At 50.7% G+C, this 19,922-nt stretch overlaps 1 protein-coding gene across 1 annotated transcript; it reads left to right on the top strand.

Annotated features, from left to right (window-relative positions):
* Positions 1-12,455: 12,455 nt before the first annotated feature.
* LOC104863529 (chymotrypsin-like elastase family member 3B) lies at positions 12,456-19,267 on the top strand. Its single transcript, XM_010626012.1, has 8 exons — positions 12,456-12,497; positions 13,389-13,474; positions 15,330-15,427; positions 15,563-15,697; positions 16,809-16,945; positions 17,161-17,303; positions 18,037-18,189; positions 19,219-19,267. The coding sequence occupies exons 1-8, from the start codon at positions 12,458-12,460 to the stop codon at positions 19,234-19,236; spliced, it is 810 nt and encodes a 269-aa protein (XP_010624314.1). The 5' UTR covers positions 12,456-12,457; the 3' UTR covers positions 19,237-19,267.
* Positions 19,268-19,922: the final 655 nt, after the last annotated feature.

Here is a 19,922-nt window from a genome sequence, read left to right on the forward strand (position 1 = left end):
AAAAAAAAAAAAAAAAAAAGAGAAGAAACACGGCTGTTTGGAACCACATCAGCGAGGACAGAACTTCCCATCCTTCTCTACTGGGTTGGAGGCAGATCAGACACAGAGGAGCAGCCTGCATTTCTATCCCAGGGGCAGAGATTCAGCAAAGATTTTGTGTTTTAAAAAATATAACCGTCCATTTTAACTTTGTGGTGTCCAAGGAAACAAAACCTTGAGTCTGCTTGTTGGCCTGAGCCAGATGTTGACCTGTTCGCACACAGCCAGGTTTGTTCTGGGCACATCAGCATTGCTTCATTCCACTTCCACCTCCATCCCACCCTACCCAAGCCCTGCGGCAGTCTTGTGTCCTCCCTCGGGGACATGCTCCACCGTGTCTTTGGTGTGCTGTTCCCCTTACTGCAAGCTCAACTTTGTTAAATTACAGCTGCCCCGGGGATCTTTATCAGACTGGCCCAATCATAAAATCCAAGCTTTTTCTGTTCCACTCACTCACTGATTTGACAAATGTCTACCTAGCCTGTGCTTAGTTTTAAGTGCTAGGGATGTGATGATGAGAGGAGAGACAGGTCTTTGGCCCTGTGGACCCTGCCTCTAGTGGTTGAGACAGAAGTAAACAGGTACAGTCATACTTAACTACTCAGGGCGACGTCTGAGAAATGCATCCCCGGTGATTCTCTCATTGCGAGAACCTCCAAGGATCTACTTCTATGTACAAACTAGGACAGTTATGATGTCACCAGGCAACATAGTCTTACGGGACTACTGTCCCATCTGTGGGCCATTGTTGACCAAAGTGTCATCCTGTAGCACATGGTTGTAAATGGTTAAAAATGCCAGCAGGGTGAAGAGATTAGATGAGTGTCTTGGAGGTAGGTGGTAAAGGAGTGGTGAAGTCAGCTCTGCAGTAGTTACATATGAGTTGAAACCTGGGTGAAAAAGCCTCAGGGAGAAATGACGCCATCACTAAAAGTGATTATCAGCAAATGGGGTAAAGACAAGCTCCTTGGGTTTGCAGAATAACAAGGTAGCCAGTGGGCTCAGAGCAGAGTGAGTGAGTGAACAGGAAAGTGGGGAAATAAGGGGGGAAAGTAGTTTGAATATTTTTAAGTAATTTGAATATTATCGTGAATGATAAAATAATCTTAAACAGAGCCCCAACATATACATATATGTATATGAATATATGTTCCGATGCCTGCCTTTGCAATGACCCGAGTTCGATCCCTGGTACCACAAAAAACATATATATATGGTTTTTGTTTTTGTGATGCTGAAGATTTGCATTGAGCAACATTCCCAGCCCTTTTTATTCTAAAAAGAATTTTTTTTTTTTTTTTTTGAGACTGGCTCTTGATATGTAATTCAGGCTGCCTTTGAACTCACTAGTCCAGACTGGTCTCAAACTTGAGGCCTCAGCCTTCCTAGTATTGGATTACAGGTGTGAACTTTTTTTTTTTTTTTGGTACCAGGGATTGAACTCAGGACCTTGCCCTTGTGAGGCAGGCAGTGGAACCACTGAGCAAATCCCAGGCTCTTGCACTCTTTTAATTTTTTTTTTGTTTTTGTTTTTTTGAGACAGGGTCTCACTATGTAGTTGAGACTGACCTGGAACTCACTATGATGTAGTCCAGGCTGGTCTCGAACTCACAGCGATCCTCCTGCCTCAGCCTCCTGAGTGCTGGGATCACAGGTGTGTACCACTATGCCAGGCATTCAGCTTGTTTTTCCTACACCTATAAAATTGGAGTGGTTTTGGAACCCAGAGTGACATCTCCTGGTCTCCTGCAGTTTTCTGAAACATGCGGGAGTTGGAAGACACAGCTGGAAGTCCTGGACCTAGTCTACCCTCTCATTTGACAGATAGGGAAACCAAGGCTGGGAGAGGAGCTGAAAAGCAGAAGTGTGGGGGTAAGAGTGACTGGGTAAGGGCCCACCCCATGCTTTGGTAGGTAAGGGTAGAGCCAAAGCAAGGATTCCTGGTTCTTGAACCACCAGCTGGAATATTTGGCTATCTGGGAGTCAAAAGCCCAGCAGTGGCAGTGTGGACAAAGGGCACCTTCCCTTCCTGAAGGGTGCTGCTCCACAGTGATAACTCAGCAAAGGGGAGTCGAGGTGTCCCTCTTAATCTCCACCCCACCCCATTTGTATAGGCCAGTTGGATGGAGATAGGATAAGTCAACTGAAGGCCTCTCCCTAAAAGCCAAGTTTCTTTCTCTTACTAAAGAGCAAGGTGATTGTACCTAGGGAGGAGAGGGGGCATAAGAGAAGGAAGGTCATGGGGTAAAATTTTTTAAAAAAATTTTTAAAGAGCAAAGCCTTAGCATCTGTGTTTCGTCTAACTGCCCATGCCCTGTAATCTGTGTGACTCAATCAGATTGGTGTGACTTAAATTTTTGGTTCTTAATCATCAGGCCACAGAGCAGTTTCATCTGTTACCAAATGGGGAAGAGGCATAGAGGGTTAGGATTTAGGGTCCTACAGAGTCCGTTCCTGGACAGACTGGGTAGGACCCGTAAGACATATGCCCACTGCTTGGGTAAACAGGCCTGGCCTATTTAATAGACCATCCCATGCCTCACCTGGAATGACTCTACCGGGCGCCCTACAGGACCACAGGCTCCAAATAGCAGCCAGCCAGCTTTCTCTCCTTTGAGATGTGTAAAGGCCCTAGGGCGTAACCTCAGGGTGGGTGCGGCGCTGACTCGGCTGCAGACGGGCAGGTTGATGCAGCATCTCAATTCCCGCTCATCTTTTTCCTTTTACAACTGGGCAAACTGCGGCTCCGAAAGGCACTGAACTTTTCCGAAGCATGAAAAGTTTCCTGAGTTTCACGCTGGAGGAAGGCCTAAGGACCGCGGAGGACCAAGCGCAAGGCTTAAAACCATGAAGCTGCGGCTCACCGCCAGGGCCTAGAGCGACCAGGTTCTTGTAATTTCGCCCCTTCCCATTTCCGGTCGGGGATCTATTTCCGGTTCCGATAGAGCGCTACAAAACCCCGCGCCTGAGCGACGGCGTCACTTTCCGGAGCCCTCGAGTGGTGCAGTTTTGGCGTCGCTCAGTCCCCGCACCTCCTCTACCGCGGCTCTCCTACGCGGCGTCTGCTCCGGTGGACGCTCCCCTCCTTCTCACTCCCTCGGCCCTGGGCCGTTGCGAGCGGGGCGGCCCTCACCCTAAGATTTCAGGCTCCGCGAGCGAGCATGGCCTGAAGGTCCCGACGTGGAGATTTCTGTTTGGAGCCTCGGAAACTCATTTCTGAGCCGGGCCCCTAGGATAGGAAGGAGATGGGCTCAGCTCCCTTCCCAGTTGCCGAGGACTCCTTTACTAGTTTCAAACCGACGCACAGCACTGCCTTTTGGCTTTGTACTGTTGGGCATGTCCATGAATGGAGATGACGTTGCCTGCCGGTGGATTAACAGGAGGATTAGGTGAGGGAAACCCGGGTAGGTAACCTTTAAAATTCAACAGCTGCGGCCGGAGATTTAGCTCAGTAGTGCCGCCGCCGCCTGCCTCGCAAGCGCAAGGTCCTGGGTTCAGTCCCCGGTACAAAAGAAAAAAAAAATCAACAACTGGCGCAAGCTGCTGGGGCAGCAGTTGTATCGAGAGTTTAACCTTAGTGGCAGAGAGGACCATATTAAGGAGGACGTATAACGTTCGGAGAACCGTGGAGATTTTTAACTGGTGAGGGTGAGCTTTGTATTTGACACGTGGTCTAAGACAGGATTTATAAAATAGATCAGCTGTAGAGCTCTTTCAGAACTAACGTTGACCATTGGTCAGCTGACATCTGACACTTTTGATAGAAGCCAGGGTTGTAGAGACCGTGGGTGTTTGGAGCTAGAATTAATAAAAGAGTATTTCCCTAAGTGAGTTAGGGATTTTCTGACCCAGGTTTTGGGTGTGTAGTTCAAACACAGAAAGAGCCGGGCGTGGTGGCACACACCTGTAATCCCAGCACTTGGGAGGCTGAGGCAGGAGGACCCCTATGAGTTCAAGACCAGCCTGGGCTACATAGTGAGACTCTCAAAAAAAAAAAAAAAAACAAAACAAAAACAGGTGTAAGATGAAAAGTGTTTCCCTTCTGTCACTGCCCTTAGAGGTAAATGTTATATTTTGATAACCTTCCAGATATCATTTGTGGTTATATATTCTTTTGTGTATTTTAAAAAATTTTATCAGATGAGATCACACACCTGTTGATCTGTACCTTGAACACGTAATATGAATTTCTTAGCATTGATCTGCCTTTTTTTTTTTTTTTTTTTTTTTTTTTGCAAAACCACATAGTGTTCCATGGAATGATTGGCAATACTTTAATCATTTACCATTTGATGGTCACTTAGGTGTTGCCCAAGATTTGACTTTCCTACATTTTTTTTTAAGGTAATCTCATTGTGTAGGCCACATTGGCCTTGAACTTGCTATATAGCCCAGGCTCTCCTCAAACAACAATTTCCCTGCCTCACCCTCTTGAGTTCTGGGATTTCAGGCTTGTGCCACCATGTTCAGTTACTTTACTAAAATGTTTCATTCAGCCTTTCCTCCACTATTCCCTTTTTATCCAAGCCACTTGTATTAATCATTTTCTGTGACTATATAGCAAAATACCTCAGGTTGAATATAAAAAAAAGAGGCTTATTTGGGTCACAATTTTGGAGGTTCAGGGGCATGGTGCTTTCATTGGCTTGGCTTTGATAAGGACTCCCTGGCAGATAGCATCACAATGACAGGGGTTAGTGAGGGGTGAAAGATCAAATGGTGAGATAGGAAATGAGAGACCAGGGAGGTGCCACTCAGGCTTTTTATAAAAAGTCATTCTCTTGAGGACAACTAACTCCCTCCAGGAGACCAGTGTCAATCTTTTCTGAAGGCAGTACCCCCAGTGACCTAATGACCTCCCACCGCACTGGGGACCAAGCTTCCAACACATGAATTTGTGGAGGGTCAACCACATCCAAACTACAGCAGCACTCCTGGGTTCTAGGGCTTTTCTTATTTTTTGGAGACAAGGTTTTGGTATGTAGTTCATCCTGGCCTTGAACTCACTATGCAGCCCAGGCTGGCCTCCAACTCACAGTGATCCTCCTGCCTCAGCCTCCTGAGTGCTGGGATTAGAGACTTGCACCACCACGCCCAGTGGGCATTTTGCTTTTGCTATCTTCATCACTAACAATTTAACTTTTGGCAGATGATACTCCCAGATAATGAGAGAAGAACTGGGATATCCAAGATAACAGCTTTAAATCAATTCAGGGCGTTGAGAAAATGGGCCAGAAAGTTTATGGAAGAGAAGTAGGTACAGTCATTAAGTAGCCCAGGCTAGCATCAGACTTTTGATCCTCCTGCCTTAGCCTCCCAGAGTGCTGAGATTACAGGTACATACACCTGGCTGGAAGATCTTGATTTTAACAGAGTTTTTGGTTTTTGTTTTGTTTTGTTTTTTAAGACAGGATCTCGCTATGTAATTCAGAGTAGACTTGAACTCACTATGTAGCCCAGGCTGGCCTCAAACTCTGGGAGATCCTCCTACTTTAGCCTCTTGAGTACTGGGATTACAGGCATGCCCAGCCTAGAGGATTATTTTTGTTTTTTATTTTGCCTTATGCCCCACTCTGGTAGTTGTTCTTAAAGTAGTAGGTGTTTTGTTTTTATTTTGGGGTTTTTTGTACCTGGGATGGAACTCAAGACCTTTCATTTGCAAGGCAGGCGGCTGAACCACTGAGCTAACTCCCCATCCCTGTTTTTGTTTTTGAGACAGGATCTCACTATGTAGTTCAGACTAAACTTGAACTCACTGTGTAGCCCAGGATGACCTCAAACTTGTAGCCATCCTCCTGCCTCAGATTCTGCAGAGTGCTGAAATTACAGATGTGCACCACCAACCGCCATGCCCAGCTCAAAAGTAGTTTTTAACACTTGCTATTTTTGTTGCTGTTTTTTGAGACACAGGGTCTCACTGTGTAGTTGAGACTGACCTGGAACTCACTATGTAGTCCAGGCTGGTCTCGAACTCACAGCGATCCTCCTGCCTCAGCCTCCCTCCCGGATACTGGGATTACAGGTGTGCACCAGCACTCCTGGCTGGGTACACTTGCTGTTTTTATTTTGTTTTTGTTTTATATTTTGAAAACAAGGTCTTACTTTGTAGTCCAGGCTAGCCTTGAATTCACTGTAGCCAAGTGGGCTTCAAATTTGTGGCATTCCTCCTGCTGCAGCCTCTCGAATGAGTGCTGGGGTTACATGAATGCACCATCACACTAGTGACACTTGATATTCTTTTTTAAACTACTTTGTTTTGTTTTTTGGTACAGGGGATCGAACTTGGGACCTTGTACTTGCAACGCAGTTAGCAGAACCACTGAGCCAAATCCCCAGCCCTGACACTTGCTATTCTTGCATCATGAAAGAGTTGAAGCGAGGTAGAAAAGACAGTAGAGTAGATATACAAGAACAGAGCTTTTCTGTTTTCTCCTGTATTTTAGTATTCTTCATTTGCCTTTGGGACCTGGCAAATATTCTCTGAAAATGGTTTAAAGAAGCGAACACCCATAATTTTAAAGCCCTGTCACCATGTGCATATACAACTATTTTGTTTTAAACTAATGTAAAGCAGTTTGTGTGGTGCATGCCTATAATCCCAGCATGCTGGAGGCTGAGGCAGAAGGATTGCCTCAACTGGGCTCAGTGGCGCTGCTGCTTCCCTTGCAAGTACAAGGTCCCTAGTTCGATCCCCGGTACCAAAAAATGAAAAAGATTGCCACAAGTTTGAGGCTAACCTGGGTTATATAGTGAGACCCTATTGAGAATAAACCAAAAACATAAAAATAGAAATTGTAAAGGAGCTGCATGTGGTATCACCTATAATCCCAGCTACTTGGGAGACTGAGGCAGAAGGATCTCAATTTTGCAGTAGACTGGGCAACTTAATGATTTAGAGAGATCCTGTCTCAAAACCAAAGAGGCAGCTGCTGGGCAGTGGCGCACACCTATAATCCCAGCACTCGGGAGGCTGAGGCAGGAGGATCACTGTGAATTTGAGACCAGCCTGGGCTACATAGTGAGTTCCAGGTCAGCCTCAACTACATAGTGAGACCCTGTCTCAAAGACCAAAAAAATAAAAAATAAAGTACTTTTCTGACAACAGGCCTGGTGGTGCACACCTGAAATCCCACCACTCAGGAGGCTAAAGCAGAGGACCAGGCTAAGACCCTGTCACACAAAAAAAAATTTCTATAGGGCCAGAGATTTAGCTCAGTGATTCTACATCCTGTCTCACAAGCGCATGGATTCAAGTTCAATCCCCAATACCAAAAAAAAAAAAAAAAGTTTTTTCCTCTGTGTCAAATGGATTTAAATAAAATATTTTTAAAAAGCAACAGAAGAAACTCCTCCAACATAATATTCTCAGAGGATATTATAAAATTAATATTTCCCTATATAAGGGATAAAGCCCAAAACTAGGAGGACAAATCTAAGCCCCAGATTCTAGCTGCATCACTTATTGGCCATGTTGCATAATTTAGCCCTCAGTTTTCCCATCTGTAAAAGAGGTACATTTCATATTGACCTCACATGATTGTTAGGATTAAATGAATCGTGAACACACTTAACGCACACCTGGCACCCAGGAAGCCATCACCACGAGAGCACTCCAAAGCCTGCTGATTTGGAAGCAGAGCTCTAGCCTTCACACCAAAGAGCTGACATGTTGAAACTACATTCTAGCATCTCCAACCATCACGGAGGCACAGGAAGCACTGAACGAATGTGAACAGGAGAGACCTGAGTGCCAGCATGGAGCTGACTGCCCCACACCAAGGGCAGTTTCCAAGTTGTCTCCGAGCTGCTCACAGGAGCAGATGGATGAGCCCAGAAGCCAGGCCAGGTTCCTCAGGACCGAGCTGTGATAGTGAATCAGCTGCTGTTTGCTCTGCTCATCACAACCACAGCCGTGCTCTGGAGCCTGGGCTGTGAACCAAAGTACAGGTTCCACATGGAGGAAGGCAAGGCCAAGCCATGGCTGCAGGGAGGATGGAAAAAACTGATCTGCACTTTAAGGGGATGAACACAGAGGACAGCAACAGAACAAAGGCAGTCAACGTGGAGAAAGCAAATGGGACAGCTCCGACCGCATGTTACTTACCTCTTGTGACCCTGTCTTAGCCCTTTCTCACTTTTGTCGAGTTTCAACCCTGCTTTGGAAAACAAAGGCCACAGATAGTATCAACAGCACAGTGAACATCACAGCCACAATCTCCAGCTCACATCTACTGAGATTTATCTCATCTTCAAAAGCTCACATCTTAAGAGCTAAAACCATTTCAGGGGCATTCCAGATGCTTTACTGGTGGAGTTATAGAACCTTCCATTCATGCCACCAAAGCAAGAATCACAAATCCTGAAAAGTCAAAGCTGATTACCTGTTTGGATACACAAAGACAGTGTATCAAAGCATCCTACAATGTGCAGAAAAAGGAGGCCTCCAGCAGAAGAAAAGCTCTTCTGAGAGCACCAAGCTGCAGGCCAGTTGACCTCTTAACAAGATGACCAAAAAAAAAAAAAAAAAAAGAATGAAGACCTGTCAGGTAAACGTATAAGATCCCAATGCTGAATGTAATTGTACTGTATACCTAAAATGTACCAATAAACTCAATGAGGAAAAAAATTTTGTTGAAAAAGATACTCTAAAAAAAAAGATGACAAACTACTGGAATTCACAGTCCCAGAAAATAAAGCTGCTACAGCCAAAAGGAGGTCCAGCCATAGGCTTTACTGAATTTTTATTTCAACCAAAGAAAAGCTCAAAAAAAGATGGAGGTTCAGGTTTCCCATGGCTGTAATTGGATCTTCATCAGTGTGAACCTTTAGTTTACTTGTCACATGTGTGCAGAGCCACAAGCATCAAGAGCTCACAGATGGTTCTGACTCTGGTCTGACACCATGGCATGTGAGCTGTGGGCTGCTCTGCGAGATGACCCACAATTGCTTCTTGGCCAGCCTTTCCAAGATCTGCTCTTCTGTCTGGGTCCAGTCTCAGTCATTGTCCAAACCGCTCATGGAGTTGGCTGAGGGCACCCCCGAGCCCAGCTGTGTCTGCAAAGCAGAACCTCTGATGGAGGGTGCAGAACTGGGAGGATGCCTTTGTGGTCTCAGATTCCCACTCTGTATCCCAGGCTGGCTTTCAACTTGCAATGATCCACCTGCCTCAACTTCCCGAGTGCTAAGATTACAGGCCTACACCAGGGGAGGCCCTGGAAATGTGAGAAAAAAAAGGCCAAGTTTTGGCCTTCACAGAGCTTCCCCTGGGTAGGAACAGGAAACAATGAACCCCAAGACAACTGCTCCCCAGATTCTTCACTCTGCATCCACCCCAACCTGCCTTCTGCTTCCCCATGACTCCTGGGCTGCAGGCTGAGGCCTGCGGTGGTTGGCACCCTCTTCCTCCCTGGCCTGCTCCCTCTTCTGGTTCTGGGCAGAGCTGGGCCTTTAGGGATTTGGCTCAAGCTGCACAGGTCCCCCAGCCCAGGTTTAATCAGCAGCAGAGCTGACCATGTCGGCCTAGAAGCCCCAAAGCCAGGACTCGCCTGGCGAGAGCCTGATGCCACCATAGGCTTGAGAGGGGTCATTGCCCTGAGACCCGGCAGAGGGCCAAGTGGCTGTGTATCTGTGTGTGGAGCCGGCGCCCTGGCCGGATGTGCTCAAGGCCACCTGGGTAAGCACTGGGGATGCTTCCTGTTTGATGCTGGGGCAGGGTTGGAACCCTGCCTGCTCCCTTGGGATAGCCTTTGCCAGGTCAAGCAGTGACAAGCCAGGGGACTGGAACAAGTCTTGCTCTTCTCTGAGGTGACCTCCCCGTCTGCCAGGTGGCAGGAGGTGCACAGATGGGCTTTGCAGGCCTTGTCCACTCCGGGCCTTCTGCAGCGGGAGCTGGGGGGTGGCCTGCTCCTCTGTCCTGAGCCAGCCCTTGGGTGTCTCTCTCCTTCCTCCACTCTGGGTCCGGGGAATGGCTCCGAGGGCCAAAGCTGAGCAAATAGCCCCGTGCAGGCACAGGAACAGGGTGAGGGAGGGCATGGCTATTTTTATCCCACGTCAGGGATTTTCACAGCTGCTTCCCCTGTGTCCTGACATTCCCTGGGCCCGGGAGATTGCAGTGGCAGATGTCCCTGTGGGCTGGCGGAGGGGCCTGCCCAGCCATATGTCCACCTTCCACCGGGAGGTGTCCACAAAGCATCGCCCTCCCTCGAGGCTCCCAACAGCGGGAACCTGGAGGAAGCCACGCCGGGGACCCGCGTGAGGGTGCCGAGGGATTCTCAGGGCAGCCTGAGCAGCTGGCTCGCTCTATCCACCCGGCGTTTATGCAGCACCTATGAAATGCCAGGCCTGGCCTGGGAGGCTGCTGCCAGTGGCCAGCAAGGAAGGGCCAAGCACTGCCCACAACCGGTGTGACTCGGTGCCAGGCGCTGAAGTTACCACTGACAGAGATGATCTCAGACGCAGTTCTTACCCACAGCGATGCCACGTTTGTCTCTCAGCTGCCGTCTCCGCTGCCTGAAGCTGAGCCCTCCACACCCTCCTGCTTTGCCCACGTGACAGAAGTTGTGCCACTGCTCCTCTTCGCTTCTCCCCTTGGCCCTAATACTGCTCTGCCCGTCACCCAGGAAGACAGTTGGTGCTGTTTCTTTTGTTGAGGTTCGGGATGACACTCGGGACCTCAGACATGCTGAATACAAGCCCTACCCTGGAGCTACACCGCCAGTCCCAGGAGGAAACGGTTTTGCTTTTTGAGAGAGTCTCTTCCTATGTGAGAATGTGATCTTCCTGCTTCAGCCTACTGCTGGCCAGGTTACAGGCGTTATGTTGCCACTTCTAACCCAAGAAAGACATTTTTCCAAATTTTACAGGTTCTTCTCTTCTTTGTCCCCTCCCCACAAACCTGTGGCTCCCTCCTCATGCTGAGAATAAAGACCCGACTCGTCATCCCTCTGATCTGCAAAGTGTCCCCCAGAGTTTGTGCCCTCTGTCTCTTTCTCTCTCTGAATTTCACATAGTGGGACCAGAACACAGTAGATCATAATCCTCAGTCCTCTCTTCACTGATACAGGAAAAAGCATCAGAGTCTGGTCGTAGGTCACTTATTTAGGGAGAGGTACAGATATTTGAAATAATATAGTTCGCACCTTCCACAGCACATGTGACCCAGATACACCTGAAAGACACTCAGAAACGAAGGGAACGCAACTTCCGTGCCATGTGAGTCCATTTGAATGGGAGGGTTAGGAAAGGCAAAACCATGGTGAGGGAAAGCAGGCAGCAGGTTGTCTGGAGGAAGATTTGAAGGCCACAGAAACGTTCTGTGCGGTAAGCACAGTGGCGGCGGCTGTGCTTCTTGCTTTCCACTGCTGATGAATATTCCATCCTGTGAGTGCGGACACCGATTCACCCCTCACCTGAGCATGCGGGAGATGTCTGGTCTCTGAGGACCGAGGCCGGTGCCCTGACTGCTCCTCCCCAGCCCCTGGGCTGTGTGGGCCAGCTTTGCTGCGGGCTGCACTCGCAGCGGACCTGTGGGGTCCCCCACGTCTCCTGCTTCAGGAGCTGGGTCCTCCCAGGGCCTCCGCGGAGCCCTCGGCCCCAGCCCCACCGGCCTCCCTATGCTTGAAGGAGCTGGCCCAGGCCAGCTCCAGACCTGGCACCTGGGCACCTGCCGACCCCTCCACCCCGAGTGCTTTGCTGCCAGGACCTCCCTGGGCTGGTTTTCACTTCTCCGTCCTCAGTCAGTCAGAGGCTGCCTTCCTCCCACCGGATTCCCCAGCTCAACGCATTGCTCTTGCTCCCACCCCCACCCCCACCGCCCGTGTTTCCTTCTCCACAGCATCCGCCACTCTCACAAGTGGACACAGCCTTCCTGGGTCTTTGCTGATTCGTCTCTGTCTCTCCCCTTTGACCCAAGCCCCAGGAGCACCAGGAGAGGGCTGTTTCTGGCTGCAGCCCCGGAACACTGCCTGGGAGAGGTAGGGAAAGTCCTCCACAGAATTATTTTAATTGAGGGAGACAATATTAATCCCACATGAGACACCAGCAACCTAAAGCTCAGAGGGTGAAAGGACCCCGCACAAGGTCACAGAGCTGGGACCGGGCAGAGGCAGGATCTGAATCCAGGCCTGGCAGCCCAGGCCCAGGTTCTTTCCCGAAATGGCCTGGTTTGTTCACAGCAAACCTTTCCCCCACTTCCTTGCTATCAGCCTGGCTACTCGAAGCCACCTGTGCAGTCACCTGGGCCTTCTATCGGTGTTTCCTCCTCTATCTGCAGTGGGAGGCCCCATGGCCTTGGGTCCTGGGGGACCTGATGTTCTGTCACCTGTTGTGGGAACAGGGCCCAGCCCGGCCCCTCCCTCCGGCCTCTGCCCTTTATTAGAGACCTGGGTTTTGTCTCTTTCCCATCAGCTGAAAGCTCACGATGCTCCAGCTGCTGAGTTCCCTTCTCCTTGTGGCCCTTGGTAAGACCCCAGCCTGGGCCTGGGTTCGCTGGGCTGCATGGGCTGAGGAGGCCTTGACGTAGGGCTTCTGCCCTGGGCCCCCACCCAAGGCGGGGTTCCACAGGCGGGAGTCTCAGGTTGTACCTGGGCGTGATTGTGGCCTTGCAGCAGGGACTGGGGCTGCGGCAGCTGGGGGTGGAGCAGGATGGGAGACAGACTGGGAGCACCCTGGGCTGCAGAGGGGACTCACGGGGCAGTGAGCCCAGGCTCAAGGTCAGGTCTTCGAGCTCTACAGTTAGACCCTTGGCTGGGAGTGTCCACTCCAACTCTCCTCTCACACTCCCTCTTCCAGCTCCAGGACCAGGGCCTCTCCTCCCCCAAGTCTCTACCCTATTGCAGTCCAGCTCAAGGCCACCTCATCCAATTGGCCTCCCTTGATGAACGCTAATTGTAACAGTGAAGTTTATCGAGCATTTACTATATGCCAGGCAGAATGACGCCAGGTTTTTCTTCATTTAGCTCATTTAATTCTCATCACAGCCCCATGAGGTCAATACAATTATTTCACAGATGAGGAAACTGATCCTCAAGTTGTTACTCCTCAATCAAGTGGTGGGCTGCCCCTGAGCCAGGCAGGCTTCTATCAAAGCTGCCACTCTCTGTGACAGTGGCTTCGACTTCTGAGGGCTCAGCTCACCACAGGCACTGTTCAGTCTTCCCTTTGCAGGAGGCCCTGGGCTCCTGGGACTCTGCAACACCCGTCCTGGTCCGAATGCCCATTCAGACGTGGCGCTGCAGCTCAGAGAGGGAAGGAGCTTGTACAGGGTCACACAGCCAGCTTGAGGCACAGCTAGGACTGGGACACTGACCTTCTGGGGACCTCTGGGCAGCTGTTCCCCCTCTTTCCTCCAGCCTCGGGCTGCGGGAAGCCCTTCTACAGCCCCTTGGGCCGTGTGGTTAATGGTGAGGATGCAGTTCCCTACAGCTGGCCCTGGCAGGTAAGAGCGATACCAGCTACTCTCATGCCCTCCAGGGGCCCTGGCTCCAAGGTCTGATGGCCCAGAAAGGGTGAGCTTCCTTTCCATATCCCACTTCCGCTTCCGCAGGCCTGGAAATCCCTGGACAGTGCACTTCCCCTGGAGGCTCTGCTCATTCAGCCTATGGCCTGAGCTGAGCTGTTGTAAATGGAAAAGTGAATTTGGGGAGAGGGTGGGGCTTAGAGCCATGGCACAGTAATGGGGAAACTTTAAGGAGGAAGATTTTAGGAGCCTTGTTTCTGGATTCCTCAAATTATACAACAGAGCTAAAAGGCCTGAGAATATAAAAAGATTAAGGTCTGTTTCTTTATATTGTTTTGTTTCCTTGATGCTGGGGATTAAACGTAGGACGGACGACCATGGTCATGCTCGGCAAGTTCTCCAGCCCCAGCCCTTACTCTAACCCTTCCATATAAAACATTTTAATTATTTCATTAATATTTTAATTTTTGGCCTTTTGAGGTACTTCAGGTTTATTGAACAGGTTCAATCTTCAGTGGCCTTGAGATCACTGTATAGTCCTGTCTGGCCTTGAAATAAGGGTGTCGATCATCGTGGCTCAGTGGGATTACAGACCACTGGACCCAGAATAAATTTAAAAAATACATCGTTTGCAAAATTACCAAGCCTGGCCTGAAACTTTCAATCCTCTAGTCTCAGCCTCCTGAGTACCTGAGATCCAGCCATATACCCACTGGGTCAAGGGCTTTATAGGTCACAGTGAGGGAAGCCCAGAGAGCCCACCTCACTGTGCCATCAAACGCAGCATCCCCTACCCACACCTGGCTGTTTAAATTTAATTTCAGCGAAGTGATGATAAAATTCAGTTCTTCCGTTCCAGCCACATTTCAGATCCTCAGTAGCCTCATGAGGGTGGTAGCCAGGACAGGTCACAGAGACCTAGCACATTCCTTCACGACAGAGGTTCTCCTGGGTGGGAGCTCAGGCCTCTCTGCAAGACCTTAGGGTAAACACCTTAGGTTTTTTTCTTCTCTCTCTCTCTCTCTCTCTCTCTCTCTCTCTCTGTTTTTTTTTTCTTTTTTTTTCTTTTTGGTACCAGTGATTGAATTTGGGACCTGGCCCTTGCAAGGCAGGCAGTGGCACCACTGAGATAAACCCACAGCCCCGGCATCTAGAACAGTGACTTATGCTGCCACTGTGTCCTGAAAGCAGCCACGGGCAATTGGTAAAGGAATAAGCATGAATCCGCTCCAAAAAAGTCTTCACATACAAACTTAGCAACTTAGCAAAATCCTGTGTCAAAATGTACATAAGAGGCTGAGAGTGTAGCTCAACACAAAGGCTCTGGGTTCAGTCTCCCCAGAATAAAAGAAAGGAAAACAAAACAAAACAAAAAAATACCAACCACGGGGAGATTCGGCCCACAGGGGATAGTTTGCCAAGCCTTAAAGCAGCTTTTGGAAACGAAATGTGTTGGGAAAAAGGAGAGAGACCAAGGACTTAGGATGAGTTGTGCTTCAGCAGAACCAAGAGGCCTTGAAAGACCTGAAGCCCAGAAGAATGGGGGAGCCTGAGAGAAGACAAGGGCTGTGGAAAACTAGGGGTAAAAATGCTGGAGTTCCCAGAGAGGTCATAGTACCTAGGGTAGGGAGGCATGGGTAAATCAGAACATTGGCCCAGTGGAAAAGAGGACCACCATGCACAGTTACACAGGTTGTGCACTGCACAGTCCAGAAGGTTCCAACCTTTTCTGTGTCAACAGTGCCCTCTAGAGTTCTGCATTTGCAATATACAAAGACATGGCTGTCCACCCTTACTGTGGGGATACTCAGGCCCTTTCCTACTTGGCCACCAGGTCTCCCTGCAGTATGAGAAGAATGGAGCCTTCTACCACACCTGTGGTGGCACCCTCATTGCCCCCGACTGGGTCCTGACTGCAGGCCACTGTATCTCGTGAGTTCTGTCCCCTGTCCCTGTGCTCTCCCAGCTGCTGTCCCTAATGAGACGTGGGCAGCTGGACCAGTGGGTGAACAGATCAGAGGAGGGAGGATCCTTACAGGCCTGGACCAAGCTGGCCTCCACCCGCAGGGACTCCCGGACCTACCAGGTGGTGCTGGGCGAGTACAACCAGGCAGTGGAGGAGGGCCCCGAGCAGGTGATCCCTGTCAACGCTGGCGAACTCTTCGTGCACCAGGACTGGAATGAAAACTGCGTGGCTTGTGGGTGAGTGGACTTGCAGGCCCTGGGCTCCTCCCCGTGTCCCTCCATAGGCAGAGACACTGGCCCACGTACCACAGCACACACCACCAAAGCCGAAACCACAGAGGATTTAGGGACCATGGGCACCAGACCCTCTCCTTACAGAGGGGTCAGTAGGCCCAGGGAGAAGCAGGAATTCCCCAGATCCCAGGACTCCTATGGCCCCTGCCCTCTGCAGCCGGTGCCCTCTGGTCCTAGTATCACAGGCAAGAGAAGGAGCACTGGACTCAGAGCCCACTCTCCAGTCACCTTTTCCAGGTAGCAGTTTTGTCATTTGTCACAAGGTGACCATGAATCAGAGCTTCCAGGGCAGCTGTGACAGTCAAGGGGCCCATCTTAAGCCCTCGTGTGCAGGCAGCATTGTGTGTCTGTGTGGCACAGGTTCTCTAGTGACAAAGTAGAACAGGGTGTAGACCTAACGTTCAGTGCAGCGGTGAGGGGCTGTGATGACCCAGACCCGGGATGAACACAGCGACACTCAGACCCCAGTGAAGGGACCTGAGTGATAAGCAGGCCGGTGAAGACAGAGAGCTGTGGTTCTCACAGTGGGCTCCTGGGGCGGCAGCATCGGGGCCACTCTGGGAACCTGTTAGAAATACGGATTCTCAGTTTTCAATCTGGACCCACAGCCTTGGAAAGGCTGGGCTAGGGCCCAGCAATTGCTGTGTGCCGAGCTCTCGTGTGACTCTCACTCAGCTGAAGGTGGGAACCTGGGGGCTCCCAGAGAGCCACCGTGAAAGCCAAGAGTCAGATGGGCAGGAGTGCTGGGGGCTTCTCACAGACGCTCGGCCCAGCCAGTGATTTCAGCACTCGGGGGGCTGAGGCAGGAGGACGGAAGTTTGAGCCTTGCCTGGGCAACTTAGTGATTTAGTGAGATCCTGTCTCAAAATAAAAAGTGAAAAATACCGGAGTGGGGGGCTGCTGGGATTGTAGCTCAGTGTGAAGACCCCAAATCCAATCCCCAATCCTGGAAGTGAAAGCCAGAAGTGCCCAGAGTTGGGGTATAGATCAGAGCCCAGGACTGGGAGCTGGTCAGGTGCAGGCCCAGGCCCCACGTGACTCTTCCCCTCTCCAGCAACGACATCGCCCTGGTCAAGCTCTCACGCAGTGCCCAGCTGGGGGACGCCGTCCAGCTCGCCTGCCTCCCTCCTGCGGGTTACATCTTGCCCCACGAGGCCCCCTGCTACATCAGCGGCTGGGGCCGTCTCTACAGTAGGTGCAAACCCCACTAGAGGCCACAGGGCCAGTGCTGAGAAGCCACACCTGGGGTGGAGGTTGAAGGCCACACCAGGTCTGGCCCTTGGTGCACAAAGCACGCAGGACCGGATGGTTGCTCCTGGCCAGCAGAACTGTGTGATCTGAATCCCCACTCTGGGCCCCTCGGCTGTGTGCCAGATTTCCATGCTCAGTGTTCTCTGTCCCTTTAGCCGACGGGCCTCTCCCTGACAAGCTGCAGCAGGCCCTGCTGCCCGTGGTGGACCACAAGCACTGTTCCCGGTGGGACTGGTGGAGCTCCACTGTTAAGACAACGATGGTGTGTGCTGGCGGGGACATCCAGTCTGGATGCAATGTGAGTCCACCCGTGCCGGGCCCTCTTCCCTCTTTCAGCCCAGGCCAGGTAGGACCTCAGGGAGGTGAGCACGGCACCCAGGCCTGGCAGGCACGACCCAGACTCCAGCTCCCGCTCACACGCTGACCAGACTGGGCCTAGTCACGGTCCCTCCCTGGGCCTCAGGTGTCTCCATCCGCAAGATAGGCTCCCGGCCACCGTAACCTCCAGTCACACCAACTCCGTGGCTTGGAGCTATAATTAAACTTTCAGAGGGCTAAGGATGTAGCTCAGTAGCAGAGCATTTATCTAGCACTGGGATTTAATCCCCAGCACTGCAGAAAAAAGAAAAAGAAAAAGAAAAGAGATACAGAATACTCTCTTTGTGCTATGAATATGAATAATGATATTGATAATTAACTGTGGTGCCAATATCAGACTACAGCTTCTTGAGTGTATTCTCCCTATGAGGTAATAAAATCTGCTGTCATCTCCTTTATCCAGAGGAAGTCATGTAAAAGGATTATTTTCTTTCTCCATCACAAATAATCACACTGATGCCCTGAGAGGGCAATATGGGGATTTCTTAAAATTCCTAAAATTGCCAGGGAATTAGCTCAGTGGTGCCACTGCCTGGCTCCCAAGCCCAAGGTCCTGAGTTCAAACCCCAATAAAAAAATTTCTAAAATTCAGACCCAATTCCCCAAGCCCCCACACAGAACTCAGCCCCCTCACGCCTCTCTGACACTTTCAGGGTGACTCTGGAGGACCCCTCAACTGCCCCACCGCGGAGGGCACCTGGGAGGTCCACGGTGTGACTAGCTTCGTTTCTGGCCTGGGCTGCAACACCCTGAAGAAGCCCACGGTGTTCACTCGCGTCTCGGCCTTCATTGACTGGATTAAGGAGGTGCGGTCGGGGGACCCAGGGAGGGTCGGGCCCCACAAGGGCACACTGTGCCAGGTGCCCCAGAGCACACTGCAGAAGGCAGGTGTTTTCTGCTGGCCACAAGGACCTGCATGGCCCCTCGGCAGAGCCGTGAGCCTTGGTGGCTGCACTTGCACAGTTTCTTAGTGGTTTGCGAAGTGTGTCCTTGGTCCAGCACTGCCGTATCATGCAGACCTGGGGCTGCCCACTGGTGACGGGGCGATAACCACGAAAGAGGGTGACATCCGTGAGAGGGAACGGTCAGGCCCGTGTGAGCACAGCCCTCATCTTCCCACCTGGTGACAGGCAGCCAGGACAACTAGTATTGTTCATGATAAGAGCAATGGCTGTAATTACAGACCACTCCAACCTGCGCCACACTAGTCATGGAGGTGCATGGCTATGACTCTAGCATATGGGCAGATGAGGAAGAAGGACCACAGTTTTTGTTTTGTTTTGTTGCTTTTGGTACCGGGGATCAAACACTGGACCTTGTGCTTTCGAGTCAGGTGCAGTGCCACTGAGCGAAATCCCAGGCTCCCAGGAGGACCATAGTTTGAGGCCACCCTGGGCAATTTTGCAACCTAATGGGACCCCTGTGTCAAACTTTAAAAAAAAAATTGGGGGCTGGAGATAACAGCTACTTACAATGGCACTAGATGTTCAGTTTCCAGGGCAGGAAAACAAAAATACACAGGTTAAAAATGCCTGGCTGGGGACATAGCTTAGGAGTGGGCCTGCCCTGGATATCATAAAAACAAAACAAAACTGGCCCTAGGCTCTGTGGTGAGAACCTTAGTTAATAGTTTCATGAGGAACCTCAAAAGGAAAATACTGTTCTTTTCCCTACTATAGAGGTAGGGAAACGAAGGCTCAGAGAGGTCAAGTCACCCTCCTAGGCTCACACAGCTAACGAGTGTCAGAGCTGAGAGCTGAGCCCAGTGCCCCCTCGCTCCAGAAGCTGTGTTCCTAACCGGACTATTCTGTCCCCTCAACCCTGCTTTTTTTCAGACCATAGCAAGCCACTAGAGCCATGGCGAGCTGGCAGTGCCAATCCCACATCCTGCGTGAAGAATAAAGGTCACTCAGAAAGCCCGAGCCTCTCTTCATTGCCGAACCCCTTTCCCGCTGATCTCTAGCCCTTTGTCCTGTGTGTGCCAGAGCAGGGTACGGTCTGAAGGCTGTCACTTCTGTCCCTCACACACCCTTCCCTTTGTACCCCTTGGCGTCCTCCTTCCCCCAAGGATGGACCTGGGTAACCTGCCTCAGTGTCCTCAGTGTCCTCCCAGCTCCAGCAGCTCTGACAGGATGGGCAACTTAGCTGTCACTGCCCCCTCCACTCCAGACCTGGCATCTGTGGCCACCTCTCTGGAAAAGTGGCGGAGATCGGGGAGCAAGTTGGGCCTGTACTACCGTCTTAACCTCTCCAAGCCCCAGGGAGTGGTAACTTTGCCAGCTCGTGATTTCTGTAAGATCTTGGATCTGAAGTGCAGAGATGAGACTCCACCCAGCTATCCCAGATGAAGAGGAGGGGGCGATGAGGCATAGAGAAAAGAAGAGTTCCCATGCTGACCAACCTCCTGGTTGCCTGGGACTGAGGAGATCCCAGGACGCAGGAGCTTTGGTGTAAAAACTGAGGAAACCTCAGGAAAACTGGGTGGAGTTGGTCACCATCATAGGCAGCCACTCACAAACCAGTGTAGGCACAAAAATGT

This window comes from Fukomys damarensis, unplaced genomic scaffold (assembly GCF_012274545.1).
Source record: "Fukomys damarensis isolate Sample0158 unplaced genomic scaffold, DMR_v1.0_HiC HiC_scaffold_23, whole genome shotgun sequence".
Lineage (NCBI taxonomy): Eukaryota > Metazoa > Chordata > Mammalia > Rodentia > Bathyergidae > Fukomys > Fukomys damarensis.